Consider the following 22,330-nt stretch of genomic DNA (forward strand, 5'->3'; position numbering starts at 1 on the left):
TATAGGGCCCACCGTGATGATTATATGCAATCCACTATAACCATTAGATGACACACTAAAACTTAGGCTTTGGGCTTAAAAATCAGGCCCATTCGTGATTTAGGTGGGCCACACCAAGGGAAACATTTTGGAGGGCGAGTGTTGCCCTGCATACTGTTTCTAATCATTGGTCCACCTGAATCATGGATGGGGCTGAGTTTTTGGCCCTGGGCCAAACGTGGGGAGACTCAAGTGATGGTTGGGGTGGTGGATTTCACATAAAGACTACGGCAGGCCCACCCGAGTGGGCAACTCCTTTTCCTTCTCTCCCTTGTATTTATTAGCATTAATTAATCATTAATAAATAGCCAATTTCTAAGCTGGTTAGATGTGTGCACACACACCCACACCCACACACCCACCTACTCTCAACCGATTGGACTTGAGTGGACTCTATATTATAGAGCAGGTCACAAGTCCAACCAGTTGGACCACAAGTTACGGCCCACCCAATGGATAACTTCCTACCTGTTAAGTGCATGTGACATCCAACCCATCCAATAGCTTGGCCCCACCATGAGAATCACCTTATGCAAAATCAGCCCCTATCCACTCATCAAATGGGCTACGGCATAGAAAACATTGTCTAGCCATTGATAAATAGAAAAATACAAGTGTAGTCTACTCGATGAGAGGATATGAATGATTTTTTCTCTAGGTGATCCTTGTGGTTTGGGCAAGCTATTGGATTGGTTGGATGTCGCATGCACTTGACAGGTGGGAAGTTATCAGCTGGGTGGACCGTAACTTGATCACTGAATACCAATGTGGGTGCTGGTACTGAAGATTCTCCCACTCTAATAGAGTCCACTACCTGGTATTGATCAAATCTGTTTATCTCATCTTTGTGGTTTTTTTTTCTTTTCTTTTTCTTTTTCTATGGTAGAGTTTATGCCTCATCATCATCATCACCAAAGTCTTATCCCAGTCAATTGGGGTTGACTACATGAATTTTGTTCTGTTTGGATTCATGATGGAAATAATGACATCAGTTTGACGCCGGCTGCTACCCGATGCAACTGTCCTTTATCTGGGCTTGGGACCAACAATGAGAGACCAAAGCTTCCATAGGTGCAGTGTAAATGACTATTACATAGGTTGACCACAATCAAGCGCTATCTGTTAGTCTAGTACATAGGTCGATTACAATCAACGAGTTTGGTAGAGTTTATGCATCAACAAAATTTATTTTTTCAATCATGTCTATTTAAGAATGATGGGCTCCAGCTCAGTGTCTTGTTACCAAGTATTTGGTTGACCTCCCATGTAGAGCGCAAGGAACAAGTAGAAAAGGCAGAGGAGCAAGAACGCCTAGAGAAAGAACAGGAAGAGAAAAAGCAAAGAGAAGCTGAAAAGAATAGCATTGAGCAAGAAAAGAAGCCCACAGAAACTCCGCATGACGAGACAAAGGACACTGTGGGTGAACTTACAGAGACATTGGACCAGGTTAGTCTCATGTCCCCATTCATTAGTCTAGATGCATGCTACTAAGTACTAACTCGTATGAACTTATCAAGTAGTGTTATCTTATGCCATTGGAACTTTGTTTCATGTGCTGCTTGGACCATGACAATAAAAAGGCTGAAGAGACTCCACGTGATGACATGCAGGATAATGTGGGCAAACTGCCGGAGACATTAGATCAGGTTAGTCCCCTGATCTAATCATGATTCAACCATCTTTATATCATTCAAGCTCTTCAATCAAGATCATGGTCTTTTGTGTTTCTATGGGGCCACTGTTCCTCATTGCTAGTTATTTAGTCAAATTACTGATTCCTTTTAAGCTTAATTTTGTCTTATTTGGTGCTTTTATTATCACTAGCCTTATCAGAAAATTAAGGATGCCAAACTAGTGTGTAAAAATCTTGCTTTATTCCTCTGCATATGAATGTCTGTCTTTTGATTTTTTTACTTGATGTTAGTGGTCCAAATCTTTTTCATGTTATATGGATGCCACTGGACTATCAGTCATGGGAATAAGAACTTGAAAAATTGATTATGTATTTGAGACTAGATCTGGAGATGTATTATAGGGTCCTGATGCATTCAAAAGGGTATAATGTTTTGATCCAACCGGGCCATAAGAGTTGTGACAATGGTCTGATGGGCCCCTCCATCTATAGGTGATGCACCAAAAAGATCCCAGGTTGGAAGAGCTGGCCTATACAATATTATTCTTTTCTTATGGTCAATGATGTATTTTGTCATAGCTGTCCATTTGTTGGCCACCGATTGAAGGGTTAGAATCTTCAATCTGGGAGATGGGGGCATCCCCCATCCACAGTGGGGTCCATTGAATCTATAGGCTGGATCACGGGACAAAACTCCACATGCAGAAGTTTTTAGATCACCCAGTCCACGTCTGGGGGAAATTTTAAGTTATGGGACATGTGTTGACCTATGTGGAAGACTCTTCGATAATTCTCTCCCTCGAAGTGATGTTGACAATGCTTACTCTAGTGTGTTATGCTCAGCACTCCGAGCATCCTCCTCCGTGCTAGAGAGTTCAGATGCAGAGAGCATAGATCTATCTACCATGGAAAAGGTACCTCAGTGCATCAGTCCAGTGCAAGATTAATGATATTAAAAAATGGTTGCATGACGACTATTACATAACAGTAAAGGTGGGATCTATTACAAAATACATGCTGTAACACCCATTCTGAAAAGCAATGACCCGTAACGGGCATGTAACGGCCATAATGGCTGTTACGGGCCCATGATGGGCTGATACAGGGGGATTTCTGTTTGATACAAGCCCATAACGTTCCAATACGGGGTTGATACATTACGGTTTCTTCCTCAAATTTTTTTACGGGGTTGTAACAGCCACAAGGCTGGTTGTTATAACCATGTCTATTGTTATTGAATACCTTGGTAGTAATTCAGTGTTCGAAGTATTGGTATCACTACAAGTTTCGCTCGCTGGGGATACGGAAACAATATCGATATCGCTGATAATTGGAAATCCGAGGAAACATGGGAAAAATGGTGGAAATTTTTAGTGAAACTTTAGGAGATACTACAATACACATATTAGGAATAAAACATTGCAAAAAGAATGCATACACAATAAGTTTCCATTTAATGGGGGCTTGAGCCTTCTCAATAGCGCCTTGCCTAGTCTCCCTAATCCCTCTTAGGGATTTCTCCCTCTTCTAGGTACGTCCCCCATGTCTCCATCTTCGTGCAAGGGCTCCGTTGATGGTCTAAGCATCGACGATTCCAACCATGCTCTTGTGGAAGTTTGGGACAAGTTCTTCGAAGCAGAGGAAGCCTTCCAAGCAGCAAAAGAGGTAGTCTGTGTGGATTTTTTTGATGATGCTCTTGATGTCACGCCACTGCAAGCTGCTAGACAAATTCCTAAGGGTAACGTTGATTACCCAGCTTGCGCGGAGGACTTTGGTTCTCCTAGAGGTCTCAAGCAAATGTCGGAAGGCGAGATTAGCTGGTTCAGAGACATTGTCGATAGAGTGGGGATGTCAGTAGGGTTGACTTTTGGGGTAGAGGAGGATGATGTCCACGAATTCATGAACTTTGTTAGAGAAAGATGTCACAGGAAATTCTGCGGAGCAATGTAGCAGAAGGCTAAGTAGAAGATGCCTAAGGGATGGAGAGAATTGATGAGCCTGGAAAGTTCTGTCAATTATGATGCAGGTAGTTGCAGCTCAGGAAGGAAGGGGAGGGGATTTTGCATCAGTTTTTAATGAAGATTCTTTGTTGGAATATTAGGGGGCTGGGAAGCCGGGATAAGAAAGCTCAGGTGAAAGAAGTTTGCAAGAAATACAAAGTTGAGATCGTTGCCATTTTGGAAACCAGACTAGAGGCTTTTGATGATGAAATCCTATTGTCAATTTGGGGAATTAATAATAAAGGCTGGTTGCTTTGAACGTTGAGGGCTTGTCAAGGGGCATAGTGACAGCTTGGAACAAGGAAAGATGGTGCTTGGAGGCTTCACATGTGGGATCTTTCACGGTGTCGATAGTTCTTGGGGATACGGTGTCCTGATTCAAATGGTTATTCACATTTGTATATGACCCTTGCATCCCATCCAGTGTTTTAAATATCGACGATATCTGCCGATATATCCCACAATATTTCTTGTATCCCACCTGTGCGATACGAAACGCACAAGTAGTGGGATATATCCCACATGCTCGATCTTGTGAGCATTTTTTATTTTCAGTCTTTTTTTTTTTTTGTAAATCATGTTAAATCAGTGTTAAATTGTTACAAATCCATGATTTTTCATGTTTTGCATGAAAAATCATGGATTGGGAGCTTCGATTTTGAGATTTGGAGAAGAAGGACCAAGTAGCGGAAAATTGAAAAAAACTAAAATTTTCCCAATTTCTTGCAAATTGGTTGCAATCTTTGTGTCCAAACATAAAATCAAACGTGTATGTAACTTGATTTAGTGATCCTTCTTTTGCTTTTGAATGTATTGCTTGTGTTTCCACACGTCTTCTTACATTTATAAATTATATGAATAAACTTTGAATATACTTGCATCAATTCAGTTGGACAACGCATAGATTAGGACCCCATACAAGGAAAACCTATTTTGTGCACTTGTTTTTTGTAATGTTTTGATTTGTAAGTGTGTATTGATGTCTTTTTTAACAATCACTAAAATTTCTTTGAAAATGATCAATTTCCAATGTTTCGCCATGTTTCCAACATCAGCGATACATTACGCTATACAACCAATATATCCCACGCGATAACCGATACGTATCCATATCCCAAGGGTGTGATACGTAACGCAATACCGATATTTCGAACACTGATCCCATCTAGGAGACACCTGTTGTGGGCTGAATTGAATCTGATTAGATCTCTTTATGGCATGCCATGGTGCTTTTGGGAGGGGGGGCTGTTGTGTGTTTGAGGAGTGGGTTAGATAGGAATAAATGGTAGACATTTTGATGGGGGGTGCCAAGTTCATGTGGACTAATGGAAGGGAATCGCTGCTTCTAGCTCGTCTCGACGGATTTTTTCTCTCAGTAGATTGGGTGGAGAAATTCCCTCGGGTATGATCAAGAGGTTTACCAAGAACATGCTTAGATCATTGCCCTATTTTACTAAAAGTAGAGACAGAAAGCTGGGGCCCCAAACCTTTCCGATTTTAATGTTAAGGGCTTCGAGGAGTGGGTTAGACAGAAAGAAATGGTAGACATTCTGATGGGGGGTGCCAGGGAATTGCCGCTTCTAGCTCGTCCCGACAGATTTTTGCTCTCAGCAGATTGGGTGGAGAAATTCCCTCAGGTATGATCAAGAGGCTTACCAAGAACATGCTTAGATCATCGCCTTATTTTACTAAAAGTAGAGACAGAAAGCTGGGGCCCCAAACCTTTCCGTTTTTGAGTTGGCATGGCTAGAGGTGGACAGCTTCAAGGAAATGATCAAGGATTGGTGATTGTCCTTGGGTACAACCAGTGTTCGAAGTATCAGTATTTCTACAAGTTTCATTGGTCAGGGATATGGAAACAATATCGATATTGCCAATAATATGGTTGATAACCGGAAATGCAGGGAAACATGGGAAAAACGATGGAATTTTCAGCGAAACTTTAGGACATGTTAAAACGTATATATTTGCATATTTAGAAATAAAAAAATTGTAGAAAGAATGCATATATGATAAGTTTCCATTTAATGGGGCCTTAAAAGCATCCAACCTATTTAACCATCCAACATTCCATCCAAACATCCATCGATATTGCAAAATATCAACAACACATGATATTTCACTAAGAAACCATCAACAATTGTAAATGAAACAAAAGATTATGGTGTCAATATCGCGCGTGTTGCGATATCGATAATATCGAGATATTATCAATATTATCAATGACAAATTGAACACTACATACAAGCATTTGCCCATGATATTTTTTTTAAAAAAATTATTTTTAATAAACAAAATTTTGCTGATATCAATACGTTGGCGATATTATTGAAATATCGTCGATACATTTATGATACAAGCATTACCTAGAATTTACATAGTCAAAAATATTGGCGATACATTAGCGACATTGATGCATTGGCAATACGTGTGACGCCTAGAATTTACATAGTTGAAAATATTGGTGATTACATTAGTGATATTGATATGTTGGCGATATTTAGCGATACATTGCTAATACTTGAAATTTCTTATACTACAAGCGTTAGCGGTATCACTACCAGTGTTATCGGTATCATTGAGCCGGAGATAAAGATAATATCGGAGATATTTTGATAATATTGGAGATAATTCAAACACTTGTTTGAGGGAGTTCCATCTATATATTCTTATTCATTTTAGTCTTATGTGTAATTTCGAGGCACAAAATCTCTGTTTGTCTTGCTCTTTCAATAAATTGTGTCACCTTTTTATGCGGTGGGTATGTGTCAAATCCACGTCATGATTGACACTGATCAAGGACTGAATCTGTCAAGCAACTACAACGTAAAAGAACAGAATCCTCCAAGATGGCGATCCACGAGTGACTCAAGGGACAATCAGATCCAATCTAAAGAACAAGAGAAGGGAATCCACCCTTTCTTCCTCCTTTTCTTAAAGAGAGAAAAATTATTTCTTTAATTCACCAAAACTGAAAATTACAAAGGCGGAAAGACCCTCAGCTTAACTTTATTAATTCATCACAGACTAATAGAATATAAAAATACCAAAATACCCCTAACCTTAAGCAAGTAACTAAAGCAACAAACCGGGTTTTGGGCCCGTGCATCCCACAATCAAGTGCACATGTTTTCCACCCCGATTGAATGCATAGACCAGACCCTCATGCAAAGAGTCAGAATTTAGTGCCTCCAAGGCCCTGATTATCAGCTTTTCTATGGTCATGGATAAAATGGACTTTGGTCCCATTTTGCACTGCATCACCTTTCTATATACCTATCTACTATGTCGTCATCATCATCATCATCATCATCATCATCATCATCTACGTGTTATCCCAACCAATTGGGGTCAGCTATGTGAATCCTGTTCTGCCATCCCTCTCTATCAAGGTCCAAATCCTCAGCTCTCTCTCTCTCTCTCTCTCTCTCTCTCTCTCTCTCTCTCTCTCAGTGTGTGCGTGCGTGTGTGTCTGTCCGTCCGTCCGTCTATCTATCCCTGTATGCGCACGCGCGTTTGTGTGTGGTCCTCCTTTTTTTCTTTGTTACGAAGATATTTGTCTCTTCATACTTTCTCGTCTTGTCTAAATGCTTGTCATTTGAGTTCACTAGTTCTCCTCCCATTTTCCTATCCTTTTTTCTTTGACAAGTATCCTTTTTGCAAAATAATAAAAAGGTCAAGAAGATTGGCTGGTTCTTAAAAGAAGTTTATGTTTAGTATGTATCTGATCACAAAACTTTTGCCAATCTTCCAGTTAAAACCCAATCTCAATTTGCTGGGAGAATGGCTAGGATGATGATGATGATGATGAATTGATGATGTCTGAAAAGATGAAGGCAAATGCTAGGATGATGATGATGACTGAAAAGATAAAGAAAGGCCATGGGCCTTATTGCAAGTAGTTTTTTTTTTTTTTTTTTCTTTTTTTCTTTCTAATTGTTGATTTTCTACCTTGATAATAGCATGCGGCAGAAGACAATGGTGATGCTGTCGATGAAGCTCAGATGAGTGATAATGCTGAAAGTGAAGCATCTCCCATCCATGCAGCAAAAGAGGTTCTGGAAAGTTCTTCTGCCTGTGGTCCTCATTCTGCTAACACATTTTATTGATCACAACAGTGGTTTAATGTTCTTTTCCTTTTACAATTGCGAAGGTGCACCTGGATGCTCCAATGAACTGAACTTCAATCCATTCAATTGGAAACCCCAGAGTGGCATGTCACTATTTTGTATTGCTGATGATAACCCAACCCATACTGCCATTACACGCCAATCATGTTGGACTTGGAATGGCAGTAATTACAGTTTGGGGGCTACTACCTCATTATGAATGAAGTGTGGTTTTCTCCATTTGGGTTATTTCACTCTTTATTGAATTGACTGATTAAACTTCAATCCAAGTGGAGCCTAATTGTTCGGATATTTTTGTACTCTTTCTATAGCAGGCAGTAGAAAAAGACAACACTCTTGTCAAAGATGAAACTGGTCATGATGCTGGAACTGGAAGTGGGGCATCTTCCAATCATGCAGCAGACAAGGCAATGGGTTTTTTTTTTTTCCATTCTACTCTTGATTCAGTTTATCAACATTGTTATAAGAGGATGGTGGATTTGTTACTAGGAATGCATTTGCTCTCATTGTTCGAGCATCTAATTTCACACATATTTACCAAGAAAAGAGTTTGTGGCATTGAGTAGCATGCTGGTGTTTGGTTTATTCCAAATTCGAGTAGATGATTGTGTGAGAAATCATACTATCCCTTTGGCTGAGGCGCATTGATATAAACGATGTTTGATAGGAACCCAAGGGATGCACCTCCATCTATGTAGCAGGGATAGTCAATATTTTAACTTCTAAAAAATTACTGTCAGAATAGACCTGCTAGAAACAATGTTAGGCACATCCAAAACTGCAAGTCCATTAAAAACCAGAGCTACATATTACAAATAAAAGCCTGATTTTCATGTTCTTTCCATTTCTTGTGTTCTTTTATAAATTTTGGATGGAGGAAGGAGATGATCCTTTTAAAAGAAAAAAAAGAAGAAGAATAAGAGAGGAAGGAGATGATCCTCAACCAAAGAATGTGCATAGTGTCCTTGAGCTTTTAGTTTGTACAGACAGGTTCCATGGTTAATGATCCATACTGTGTAGTTGATGAAACCCACCACAGATTGGTGCTGCCCAAAAATCTATCCATCCAGTTCAGGTCCTTTCACCTTTTTCTTTTCCAGATTGATGTGGACCAATGTTTTATTATTCTTAACCATCCATTTGCAGGCCAGCCATCGAAGGGCTAGGGTTGTTCTGATGGGGAGACAATTGGGACATGGTCCATCAACTTGGGTGATGGGGCCCATCATATCAACATTTTGGATCATTGAACCAAGGCCCTACTTGGGAAAGAAAGGACCAAGGCTATTGTATTTATCCACGGCCTGAGGAACATATGATTCCTTAATACAGTTGCATGGTAGCACTGGAGTAATGTAGTTTGAACATGTTCTTCAACGGAAAGCTAACTTTCTAAATGCAAGTGAATTTCTTATGTGCATTTGCAGGAGGAAGATAAACCTGAAAATACTGAAGGGTTATCTAGAGAAGAGCTTGGCCGTCTTGTAGCTTCTCGCTGGACAGGAGAAAATGCTGGTCAGAAAACTAATGAATTTGGTGATGCAAAAGAGGAAGAACATGAAGGCAGTTCGCAGATCCCAGATGATACACAGGATGAAGACTATGATCGCTACACTTCAGAGGACGAAGATGACCGAAAGAATGCTTATGATGAAACGGAAGACAACGACGTGGATGATGAGGATGAAGAAGGAGAGCACGAAGATCCTCACCCCTCATATGACACTGACGTGGAAGACAGAAGTCACAGAACTGACTTTTCAGGTATGTGAACTTGTTTCTCTTTGAAGCTCTTGTTGGTGCATCTGTACACAAGTAATGTCCTGATGCACCTCTTCTGTGCAAGTGGGCCCTATGTTTCATTGATCCAGACCATTGATCTAAAAGGCCCCAGCGTAGTTGTATGACTCTTCTATCAAGGTGGTTATCCTGCTTTAGCTTCATTCTTTAGACTCATGCTCTTGCTCTCACTCCCAAGGCCTACACTGGTTAACATTGTGAAGCAGATGCTTCCTTGCTCTGGCATGTGGATCCGCTCCCGCTTCCCCTTATGCTTTGTGCATCCAAGGGCCCTCAAAACTATCCCAGATCATGTGATCCTAACCTTTAATCGGTGGAGTCCGATAACTAGATAAGAGAAATACAACAACGGTCCGAAAAAAGGTGAAGTATTAGATGGCTAGGATCTTCATATCTGGAAGATCTTTTGGGCTTGTCTTGTAGACATTTTTCTTTAAAACAAATAACTGAAGGTTTCATGAAAAAGAATTGCAAAAAGCTAATAGAAGAACGAACAAGATGTTAATGACTGTGGATGTGGGCTGTACCACTATATGACCCACCTGGATGAACGAAATAAGGGGCCATACTGTGGTATGACCCACTTAATCTTGAGTTTAGTTCCTGTTTCTCTTTATTTAGTCAATTAGGCACACTTGATATTAAAATGTCATATTGCAAGTGAGGGGTAGTTCTGGGATTTTTATTTTTGAACTTAATATAAAAGAGCCACGTAGCCTAAGAACATCGATTGAACACAGCATGACCCAAGAGTCACCCAAGAGGCGGAGGATACCAGTGGATGTGGGCTGTTTCTCTCTCTCTCTCTCTCTGAACTTAATATAAAAGAGAAAGCGGGGGCACACAACCCTTATTCTATTCTCTCTCCATTCTCCTTTTCTCTCCTCTATTCCTTTTCACTTTTATATAATTCTACATGGTGTCAAAGCACATTCTACTCTGTTTTGCACCATTTTCTTCTCTTCTATCTTTTCTATTTCATGAATTCTTCTTTTTCTTATCTCTCTTGTGCGGAAAGTTCTCTAAGAAACCTAGGGTTTCTTCTTCTTCTTCTTCTCTTGTTGTTGTGTTGGGCCTTTGTAATGGTCTGCGTGTAAGAGGGTGGATGCTGATCATTGCTCCTCTCATGTTTGGTTGCAACGGATAGGTTGACTGTTTTGTCAAGCATGGTGTGTACCTCATATGAAGCGTGCAATTGAACATTCTTATATCTGGAAGAGTCAGCCCTTATTCGTGTAAGCACTGTGAGAATAATTTCTTCTTCCATTGGAGATGACGGGTGATCAAAGATCTGGGTTCCTGAATCCATTTGATTTTGTAGGAATTCAAATAACCTTTATGAAACTAAGGGGGTGTTTGGCGCAGGGTATTAGATGGGATTAGGTGGGATAGAATTGCATTTGGTCCCGTGCAATTCCATCCAGCATTTGGAGAGGATGGGAAAGGTTGGGATTAGGTGGGATGGAATTGCATTTAGTCCCATGGAATTGCATTTGGACCCATGCAGGATTTCCATGGATTTTGAAATCCACTACACATGTGGGCCCCACATTGATGCATGCGTTTATCCATGACGTCCATCCATATACACCATTTACACGTGACATTCTGGTTATATATGTGTACAAGTGAACGACATCCATTGTGAATTTGGTCCATTGATTACAATTCCATGGTCCACCAAACATGATTTTGCTTAATCCGGTGTTTTCCCATATCAAAAATTTTATCCCAAACATGGGATTAGATGACTACAATGCCATGGTATTTCCAGACATGAAATCATTGTGCAATAATGATATTAATCCCATCTAATACAATTCAATACCATTCAATTCCATGGACCAAACACGCCCTAAATGGAGGAGACTATCTCCAGTGGTCTAAATTGATTCAAGTGCTGCCAATGATGATGCTCCGTCCACTATATCTTTATCTAAGCTTGTTGATCCAATCACTCCACCTACATCTCCTAATATATCTGATATCCCTATTGCTCTATGAAGCATTTGCCGACCACCCTAGCTCCAAATTGTTTCTTTTCAGTGTTTGTCGTCCACTTTCTGTAGATTTACCCTATCTTTATTATTTCATTTTGTTCCCAAGTCATAACAAGAAGCCATGTCACATAAGGAGTGGAAGAAGGCTATGGAAGAAGAAATGATTGCACTTTTATTAGAATAACACTTGGAGGCTTACTATTCTTTCCATCGGTAAACATACTATTGTCATCGGTGTGTGTATACCATTAAATTTCAGCCATATGGCTTCCTTGAATGATTGAATGTTGCATAGTTGGGATAGACTCTCAGCATCGACTATACTGAAACATTCTCTCTAGTTGCAAAGCTTAATTCCATTCACGTCATTCTGTCTATTGTTGTTAATCATGGATGGCCCCTCTTTTAGTTTGATGTTAAAAATGCCCTTCTTCACAGTGATCTCACATAGGAGGTCTATATGAAGCAACCACTTGGATTTGTGGCTTAGGGAGAGTCAGACAAGGTTTGCAAACTAAGGAAGGCGATTTAAGGATTGAAGTAGTTTCTGCGTGAATGGTTTGATAAATTCAGTAAGGTTGTGTTGGCCTACGGTTTCGTTTAAAAGTCATGCTGATCATTGTCTTCATACTGAGAGGCGCATAAGGTCTGATTGTATTAATTGTATATGTAAATTACATTGTGGTTACAAGAAGTGATAGTAGAAGAATTGAGGATCTTAGAAAGTATCTTCAATGTTACTTCCTAATGAAAGATTTGGGTATCTTTGATATTTCCTTGGGTTAGAAGTTGTGAGATCAAAGAAAGGAAATATGTTTTGGATTTGCTCAAAAAAATATTCCTGCTTAGTACTAAGCCATATGATATACAAATGGATCAAAATCATAAGCTGTTAGTAATAAAAAAGATGTGGTCAAAGACCTAAAAGGTATAGAACAGTGGTCGGAAAACTTATCTACCTAACAATCACTAGCCCAAACATATCTGATGTTGTGACTTGTGAGTGTGGTAAGTTAGTTTACGAGTTTTCCTAGGGTGCCTCACATGGATGTGGTTGTTCAGATTTTGTAATATCTTAAGAGGAGCAACATGCCAGGAATTTTTATATAGAAGAAATAATAATCATCTTCAAGTTATGGGATATTTTGATGCAGATTGAGTAGGCTCCTTGACTGGTAGGCAGTCTAATATGTTTGTGGGAAGAAATTTGGTTACATGGAAGAGTAAAAAAGCAGAGTGTTGTTGCCCGATCATGCGTTTATGAATAATATAGGGCGATGGCTCATACCACTTTGCAAGCTCATGTGGATTAAGAAACTATTGCAAGATATGGGTTTTGCAGTGAGCCTACGAATGTAGTTATTTTGTGATAATCAAGCAGCCTCGCATATCGCAAACAATCTAGTTTATCACGAGAGAACCAAGCATATTAATTCTACTGTCACTTCATATGTGAGAAGGTTTTTAGTAGGTTGTATGTTTGGTCTCAAGATCAACTTGCTAATGTGTTCACCAAAGCTTATGACTGCAATTATTTTGCACGTATTTATTCCAAGCTAAGCATTGACGATATCTATACTCCAACTCGAGGGAGAGTATTAATGACTATGGATGTGGGCTGTACAATTGTACGACCTACCTAAATGAATGAAATAAGGTGTCGTATAGTGGTACGGCCTACCTAGTCTTGAGTTTTAGTCCTTGATTCTCTTTATTTAGTTAATTAGGTACATTTAATAATAAAATGTCATATTGTAATGGGTAGTTTCGAAATTTGTTGCTTTTTTAATATAAAAGAGAGTAGGCGCATGTAACCCTAATTCTATTCTCCTTCTCCATCTCTTTTCTTTCCTTTTTTCTATTTCTTTTCACTTCTACATAATTTTACACAGAAAAACACTAAGATAGGAACCCATGCCAATTACTTAATCAAATAGAGAAACACAGAGGGAAACTGCTCGGCTGCTCCCAACTGTTACATCTCTCCTTCCAAAGAATAGGCCCTGGATTGCTGCTGAAATTTGATGCCAAAATAGCCCATAGCCTTTGATTTTGTCGATGAGAGCAGCAGTGGAAATTTGCCTGTCCTTGAATAGTCTGTCGTTCCTTTCTTTCCAAACCTCCCAACAGATGGCATATGAAGTCAAGTTCCATAAAGCCTTTCAATTACCGCTGATTGGGGATCTTCTTCAATTAAAAACTCCTCCAGGGATGCACTTCTAGCCCAAGACGTCCCAAACTCCGTGAGGAAGAAATGTCATATCTTTGACACAAATGGACAATGAAGAAGCAAACGAGCCTTATTCTCTATGTTGCTTTTGCACATAATGCACCTATTGGGTTGGCCATACTCCAACTAATAGGCTTATCCACTGTCAAGATTTTATGATGGATCAGTAACCACATGAAAGCAACCACTCTCGGTGGAGTTGGAGACTTCCTCCAACTCTAAAGGATCTTCCTGCCTAACTAAGAGGCAACTTTATCATCTATTCGCAGGGGTAGATATTTGACCGTGAATTTACTTGACTACTCCCACCCCCAAATTCTTTCATCTGTGACGAGAGGCAATAACCTGCTAGTCTAAAGGATAGTAACAAAGATTGCAAGTTTCTCATTCTTCCTCTTTCAAGTTTCTTCATAGTAGGATGTTCCATGATAAGCTGTCCCTTCTAATTTCTGCAAATCCTTGATCAAAATATCTCTCCTTCACCAATCTATATAGCGAAGGGAAACTGGATGCTAGAGGACGGCTACCTAACTAGACATCTCCCCCTAGTAGGATAGATTCTCTGTTATTCACTGTGAATCTAAATCCTTCCATGAATTTCTACCCTCATGGCTTGGATTTCCACGAATGTCGTCCCTCACAACTTGGATTAATCTCCCATTTCAACGATGTCTTTCCAAATTCTGGACGCAGGCATCCTATTTTGGTATGACTAGATCCCAACCTTATTTGTTGCCTTGTACTTCTCAACAATTACCTCATGCCATGGCACCTCTCTTTCCTTTCTGAAGTGCCACCACCATTTACTAAGCAATCTTCCATTCCTTTCCTGGACCTTGCTAATACGTAGGCCCCTGCTTCCTTCACTTTTTGGACTATCTCCCATTTCACTAAGTGGAAATTCTTCTTGGCTGTGGTAGACCCCCCATAAGAATTGTCTTTTGAATTTTTTCAATTCTATCTACCACAAATGCTGGGAACTTCTTATGGAGCTCTTAGATTTGTCACCCATCAGAGCTTCTTCGAACCTTAGTAACCTGTCGGTAGAGCTGTACACGAGTCGAGTATCGCCCTACTTGTACTCGGCTGTTAACGCTCAAGTCCTGCTTGTACTCGGCTCTACTCGGCCAACGAGCATGGACTCCCTGCTCGTACTCTACTCGCCCGAGTACGAGTAGAAAACGAGTCGAGTCGAGTCCGAATTTGAGCCTAATTCGAGCATGGTTTTCGAGCAACGAGTTCGAGCTTTGAGCCGAGTTCGAGTTATAAATTAAGATTCATTTGAATTTCAATTGGAATTCGAAGTTAAATGAAACAATAAAATATATAAAATGCACATAATTTATGATTTAAAAACTTCGATAATTACATTAACATATTTACATTACATTTTCAAAATGACAATTTATAACCAATAACCTCCATAAGAGGAGTGCCTTCCTGTATTGTCATCTGATCCATCGGAACTGCTATCTATTTTTTCATATACAAATTGGTTCACTTCCTCTGAGTTAGAAGGCGAAGAGATATTTCCTTCATGTTCTTTTACACTTTGAACTAGATTTTTCAAATTTGCTTTACGTGAAGAATTGTATGTAGTACCCAATGCCTTATAAAATTCACCAAGACGGGTCAGGAATTTGAATTTGTTACTCTTTTTCTTCTTCTTGTTTGTCGCACTCGAGTAACTCGACCCTGCTTCAACATCGTGTTGTCTTTGACTCGAATATCGCTGAAGTCTAGAAACATCTTCCATACTGCGTTTTAAGGCGAGTTGGAATTGTTCTTCCTCCAAAGCTTTTATTCTGGCTTCCTCTGCATCTTTTGTAGATGTCATTCGTGTACTAGATCCAGAAGCAGAAGGTTTGGATGGAGTGAAAGGTTTTCTATTCGAATCTAACAGGACTTGAAAAAGAATTTGGATATCCTTAGGGGCATTGGGGCATGGTTTTGCATCACCACCTCGACATGACAAGTGTAAGCGAAAGCGATTAGTCTTGTTCACAAACTTTGCGCCACACAAACCATACTTAATCTTTGTTTTTCCAAACCTTGGTGGTGATTCAACCAGGGAAGCGTAGTCCCAGATGTTTGTCGATGGGTCTGATGATGACATATCTACACTCAATTTTTAATATAAAAAAATCAGAATATTGATAAATAATTTGAACTTGATATAGGAACAAAAGAAAGCAATATAAATGTATCAAAATTAAAAAAAAAAAGCAAATGAACAGGCATATTTAAATAAATATCAAAGATTCAAAGTCTTCCAAACCACATTCCAAAAGGACCAACACTTTCATGTTTGCAGTTGTAGTGAAATAATATTACAGATCATTCAACTTTCAACCAAAAAGAATTGAAAAATCGAAAATAGTTACTGATCTGCAGGTAGAGACTCGTCACGAATCTCAATCTCCTCTTCTTCATCATCATCATTCATATCTCCTCCCCATATCGGGCGCAACCAATCTTGCGTACAAATCAACGCTTCAACTGTATTTGGCGAAAGTGAGCTTCGATACTTGCTCGCAACCCTGCTCCCTGTGCTGAATGTGGATTCTGATGCCACTGTTGAAATTGGTATTGATAATATCTCGTGCCATCACAGATAATGTAGGGTATTTTGATTCACTAACCCTCATCTTCCACCATTCCAACACATCAAATTCAGATCGCATTACGATTGGCTCCTTGAGGTACATTTCTAGCTCTAATTTCTTAGTATCAACTCTCATTCGTGCTTGTGCCAAGTATGATATATATTCATTTACCACATCCGGATTACCAGGTACAAAAATATCCGCATCTCTACTTTCTTCAACACCCGCTGCAGGTAAAGTATTAACATACGATTTGTACAAATCTCCAAGGGCTTGACGAACCTTAGACGTTTCTGCTGCCGCTCTTTCAGTAGGATAAAGCTTCATGAAAATAAAGCTAACCAACCCCATATTACAACGAGGATTAAGAACAACTGTCAAGGACATCAACAGATGACATTCGTCCCAGTATTTATCAAACTTCGTCTTCATACCAACTGTCATTTGGCGTATGAAGTCTGGACCCGCACTGGCATTTTTCTGTAGAGCATCCTTAATCTTCCAAAGAGACGGAAGAAACAGATTCGCGGTTGGATACTGATTCCCAGAAAAAATCTTCGTGCACTCGTAGAAAACTTTGAGAAATGTGTGAACTTGTTGTGCTTTGGCCCAATCATCTGTGCTCGCCAACTAAGAATACGTTCTGTCATGCGCCGCGTATTCAGGAAATGCAAGCTATAATTCCATTGCCGTATCTAACATTTCATAGGTCGAGTTCCGACGTGTACATACATCCAACTTCAACGCTTTTTTAGATGGGACATTGAAACATTGGATGATGTCATTCCATACACTCAGTCTCGATGGCGACCCCCTTATATATTTCACACTTTCTCTTATGTTCTCTATAGTGTTGTCAATTTCTTTCAGCCTTTCTTGTACAATCAAATTTACAATATGGGCACAACATCTGACCTGGAATATTTTTCCTTCAAAAAATAAATTTCCTGTAGCCCTGAACTGGTTACGTAAGCATGGAACGACACTGTCATTTCCTGAAGCATTGTCTAAAGTTATTGCTGAAATTTTCTTCTCAATGCCCCAACCTTTTAGACAACTGTAGATACAATCTGAAATACGTAAACCAGTATGTGGAGGAGGAAGGCTGCGGAAGTTCAAAATTCTCTTGCATAGTTTCCAATCCTTTTCGACATAGTGAGCGGTTAATGAAATGTATCCTTTTCTTTGATTGGACGTCGTCCATAAATTAGACGTCAAAGCTATTCTGGACACTGAAGCCAAAACTTCTTTCAGTTTCATCTTCTCCTTTGCGTACATCTTCATGCACACTCTCTGTACTGTGACGCGGGAGACATTCTCGGCCCGAGGGTTAAAGAATCGACAGGAAGCCCTAAACCCTTTACTTTCTATCATTCTGAAAGGTTTTTCTTCCAGAATCAATAATCTAGCATACCACTCATTCAGCTTCACTTTGTGAAACTTATGAGTGGACACTACGCCTTAGGAGTCGGCACCTTCTGACTTCGTAAATGACAGCAACTGTTGGCCGGGAGGAGGGAGTCTTGATCTCTTAGGACACGTCTTCAAATGTCTAATTAGATGTGTCGTAGATCCTCCTGCAATCTTGCTGAATAACCCTTTGCAGTGATTACACTTTATCTTCTGTACACCGTTAACTGTCACATCTTCGAAATCATCCCACACTGCTAATCTCTTCTTCTTCCCTTTGCATGCAGTTGACGTGTCTGTGTCTCCCTCTACGATTAGAGGAGATGTGGCGGATGCACCCATTTCAGGGGTATTTGGGCTTTCGTCTTGACTAGTTAGCTATAAAATAAAGTTCTCGATATCTTATACGGCTATACCTAGAGGGCTAGACGCCTAGACCGCTAGATGGGCATACTTAACTATCTAAATCAGTCACCCATTCAAGGTTGGATAGATTGTAATGCCTTCATTTTCCAATTTAAATGCTACGCCGAAATTCCGGCAGCATCTCCTCTTATCTCTCCAGAATATATTAATCTTATATTTAATTCTCATGTCAATCATTAACACAAAGTGTGGACATGTAACGACAGAAATAAATACATGAAATATATCCAGAGAAAAAGGAGAGACAAAACCAGAATAGGCATATGCATTTAAATTGGAATAGATGAAGACATTACAATCTATCTAACCCTGAACTGTCCAAAAAAGGACAATTTGAGAATTTCTATGCATCCAAGAACACACTGAATCTATGTCTGGCAACATAGAAATCCTCAAATGGGCAACTGATTATCTTATACTACAACTAGAAGAATAAAAATAATAATAAAACCTAACAATCAAACAATAAATGAATTGAAAGTGCAATCTGAAAGATGAATGCTAAGTGTAGCAACTTGATATATAGTACATGCTGTACAATATGATATAATGTACTGTGTATGATATAAAATATGATTGCATGCATGCCACACAATCTGATTCATCTGTTTGTTAGGGCCCGTCACGGATTGCATATGATTCCAAAGAATCACTTTTGTTTGGCAATCATAACTATCCATTCATGGCTTGGAAAAGGGATGGCTACAGAAAATAAGGCTAAATCAAGAATGGATTGGATCATCTAATCAGTGAAATTTTTGTGTGGTGACCGGTGATCCCTGAAATGTGTTTCAAGTATAATAGACAGTTCAGATCGATCAGTGGCCTGTCCAAGTGAACAAATGCAACTAGGAGCACTATAACTTACAGTGCACTGAAAAAGCATTGAAGCATTTCTCTTTAAAATAAAGGATAAAACTAGCTGATTAGCTCCCAAGCATGTCATGCCTGTCTAGCATTTGGGCCATGCCAAACAAAGGTGGGCCTATCATGGGGATCACCTTTTATAAAAATCAGGCTAGTCCACACTTAAGGTGGGCCACATGTACACCGAATCAGACCACCTGGGTGTCCAATTTAAACCGTCCGTTCTCTCAATAGTGTAAAACTGCAACTCCCTCCATTTAAAAAAAATTACATTCTCATACATTCAACTGATTGAAAGCCTTTATTAATCAAACCACCTTACTCTTTCTTCCCACTTCCAACCATCAGACTCATACATGATCATCATCTTTCCTTAAGTTAGAAAATGACTATTAGATGAAGCCCATGATTTAAACCTCAGGAAAAAAAAAAGGTACAGTTTGCATGCTATTATTTGCATCATATTGCATAAATCAACATCATATTATTTGCATGCTATTGCATAAATCAAGGTACAGTTTTCTACCTTAAACAGGCCAGGGACGAGCTGCAGCAGGGATAGGGGCACCGGGCAGGGCTGTAGGGCAGGGACGGGTTGCGGATAGGGTATGGAAGTGACGAGCTGCGGACAGGGCAATGTGAGTGCCTGAGAGAGAGAGAGGGAAGAAGAAGGGTAAGGGAGAAGGCGACCGGGCAGGGTACGGATTCCCGGACGGTCGCTGTGGCCGTGCAGGTTAGGGTTTTTGGGTTTTTTTTTTTTAATGGGAACGTCGGAACGACCGAACAAGAGAGAGACTACCACCGGACAGGGGCACCGGGCAGGCAGGGACAAGCGTCAGGGACTAGCTCCGCCCAACAGGTGAGTGAGGGAGAGGGAGAGAGAGGGAAGAAGAGGGATTGGCCGGACGGCGGACAACACTGGGCAGGGTCACAGCCTCACAGTCACAGGGGAACGAGAGGAGAGAGAGGGAGAGTATTTTCGAACGGGCGCTGGGAGGGAAGGAATTTGGGTTTTTCGAACGGGCGGGCTGCGCTGTGAAAACGACGGGCGAAAAGGGGGGTGTAGGGTTTTTTGTTTTTTGAGATGGATATATATACACCCGAGTACGAGTCGAGTACCGAGTCGAGTACGAGTCAAGTACCGCCCAACTCGTACTCTACTCGAAAGCACAATGAGTATACAAAAGGTGCTCATGCTCCGCTCAAACTCACGATGAGTCGAGTCGAGTCTAGTTATTCCGAGTCGAGTCGAGCGAGTACCTGAGTATAATCTGCTCGTGTACAGCTCTACCTGTCGGATCCCTCTGCTCGGTGTCCTCTCCCTGTCATCTATGCAAGCCTGTGTGGAGGGTTTAGTGGAGGCCATTCAAAAGAAGAGGTGGGTGAAGGATGTTATGCACCATACGTGGAAGCTTGTAGGAGTGGTTTTTGGTAACCAAGATGAAGATTACATCGTGATGTTTAAGCTGGTGGCCGAAAGAGGCATTAGGATCCTGGGTGTTGGTCCCTCTGTTTGTTCTCTAAGGTCAATTAAGGGGTGCAGGGCCTTGGATTAGATCCTGATGTTTAGTTGGATGTTATTCCTCATAGCTAGAGGAAGGGTAGAGGGATTAGGTTGTTTCCCTAATGAAGATCATTCCCTGGAACGTCAGGGCTTGGGTTGCCCCCTTGAGTAATCTCAAGTTAAAGAAATTTGAAAGAGATCAAAAGTTGGCCTCATTGCTATCTAGGAGACTAAGCTTCCTCGTGTTGATGAGAATATGGTTCAGTCTATTTGGAGTTGTCATGATGCGAATTAGGTGTCCCTGGATACCATTGGTTCTGCAAGGGGTGTCTTGGTTTTGTGGGATGCCTTGCGCTAGTGCAAAGGGGACAATTGGGTGGGTCTATTCTCAGTCAATGCAGTCCTCTAGGAAATCTCCGCAGGTTTTAAGTGGTCTTTTTTTAGAGTTTATGGCCATGACTGACCATCGCTCTAGGGTGGTTTTTGGGATGAATTGTCTTTAGTTTGGGGACTTTAACATCATTCATTTTTTTGTTCGAAAAGTGCTTGGGGGGTCGGGTTTCCTCCAGCATATGTTCCTGAGGGGGTTGGGAAACACAATCTCGTGGATCTTTCCATGGGGGGTGATTAAATACACTTGGTCAAATGGTCGTTCCCCTCCAACCATGTGCTTGTTGGATAGATTCTTGGTCTCTCCGGGTTGGGTTCAACATTTCCCTTTTGCTCATTAGTCTGGTCTCCCCAAGCCAGTCTTGAATCACTTCCCTGCCCTATTGGAAGTTGATGAGCTAAATTAGGATCCTAAACCGTTTAGATTCTAGCCAGCTTGGGTCAAAATGGAGGGTTTCCATGCCATGGTTTATAATTGGTGATCTTCTTTTGTGGTGAATGGTAGGCATGGTTTTAAAATTTTTAAAACGTTGCAAATGCTGAAAATTAAACTCAGGGAGTGGCATTGGGAGATCTTCGGGCTCAGAGAGGAGATGGCTTCCTTGCTAAGCGAAATCTAAATGCTAGATATCAAAGGGGAATGAGGCCCTCTTTCAGAAGCCGAATTGTCTCAGATAGACAAATTATCTTCTGACTATTTCAACCATCTTCAGGAAGAGGAAATAAAATGGAGATAGTGGTCCCATGCAGTCTAGTTAAAAGATGGAGTTAAAAATACTAGAGTTTTCCACGGAATAGCTAGTGCCAGGGCACTAATGCAGGAACATTTTCACATCGGGCTCGAGTGGGGTCACTTGTGGGATGCAGGGGCATACTCGGCGTGGGTGAGGCCCATGGGGGAGGTCTCGTTTTTGAGACTCCTCGCCGGGGGTGATTAATGCACATTTCACACCAGGTTCGAGTGGGGTAGCCTGTGGGATGCAGGGACACAATCAGGGTGGGCGGCCCGTGTGAGGTACCTATGTGATTTGGGGCCCACGAGGGGGGTTCGGCCGAGGTCCTAACCCATGAGATGTGGGGCTTGGGCTATGAGATAAAATGATTAATTTGCCATACTCTAACAGTTCGAGCTTTTAGATCAAGTGGTTAATTGTCCTGCATCAAATTGGTATCAAAGTAGGAGGTCTCGTGTTCGAGACTCCTCACCGGGGGTGATTAATGTGCATTTCACGCCGAGTTCAAGTGGGGTAGCCTGTGGGATGCGGGGACACTCGGGGTGGGCAGCCCGTGTGAGG

The 22,330-nt window shown here is 40.8% G+C and overlaps 1 protein-coding gene across 4 annotated transcripts in view; it reads left to right on the forward strand.

The window, feature by feature from the left end:
- The window catches only part of LOC131251163 (glucosidase 2 subunit beta-like), a 42,637-nt gene that overhangs the window by 12,461 nt on the left and 7,846 nt on the right, over positions 1-22,330 (forward strand). For 2 of the 4 annotated variants that reach the window (XR_009173633.1, XM_058251701.1), the window contains exons 5-9: positions 1,310-1,485; positions 1,620-1,685; positions 7,635-7,737; positions 8,121-8,209; positions 9,230-9,566. Coding sequence is in view for 3 of the 4 variants with exons in the window: in XM_058251701.1 (XP_058107684.1) it covers positions 1,310-1,485; positions 1,620-1,685; positions 7,635-7,737; positions 8,121-8,209; positions 9,230-9,566 (771 nt within the window). In the remaining variant the exon portion in view is untranslated. Of the gene's footprint in view, positions 1-1,309; positions 1,486-1,619; positions 1,686-7,634; positions 7,738-8,113; positions 8,210-9,229; positions 9,567-22,330 lie in introns of all 4 variants that reach the window. The other 2 variants (XM_058251702.1, XM_058251703.1) reach the window with 2 other exon arrangements.

Source organism: Magnolia sinica, chromosome 7 (genome assembly GCF_029962835.1).
Source record: "Magnolia sinica isolate HGM2019 chromosome 7, MsV1, whole genome shotgun sequence".
In the NCBI taxonomy this organism is placed as follows: Eukaryota; Viridiplantae; Streptophyta; class Magnoliopsida; order Magnoliales; family Magnoliaceae; genus Magnolia; species Magnolia sinica.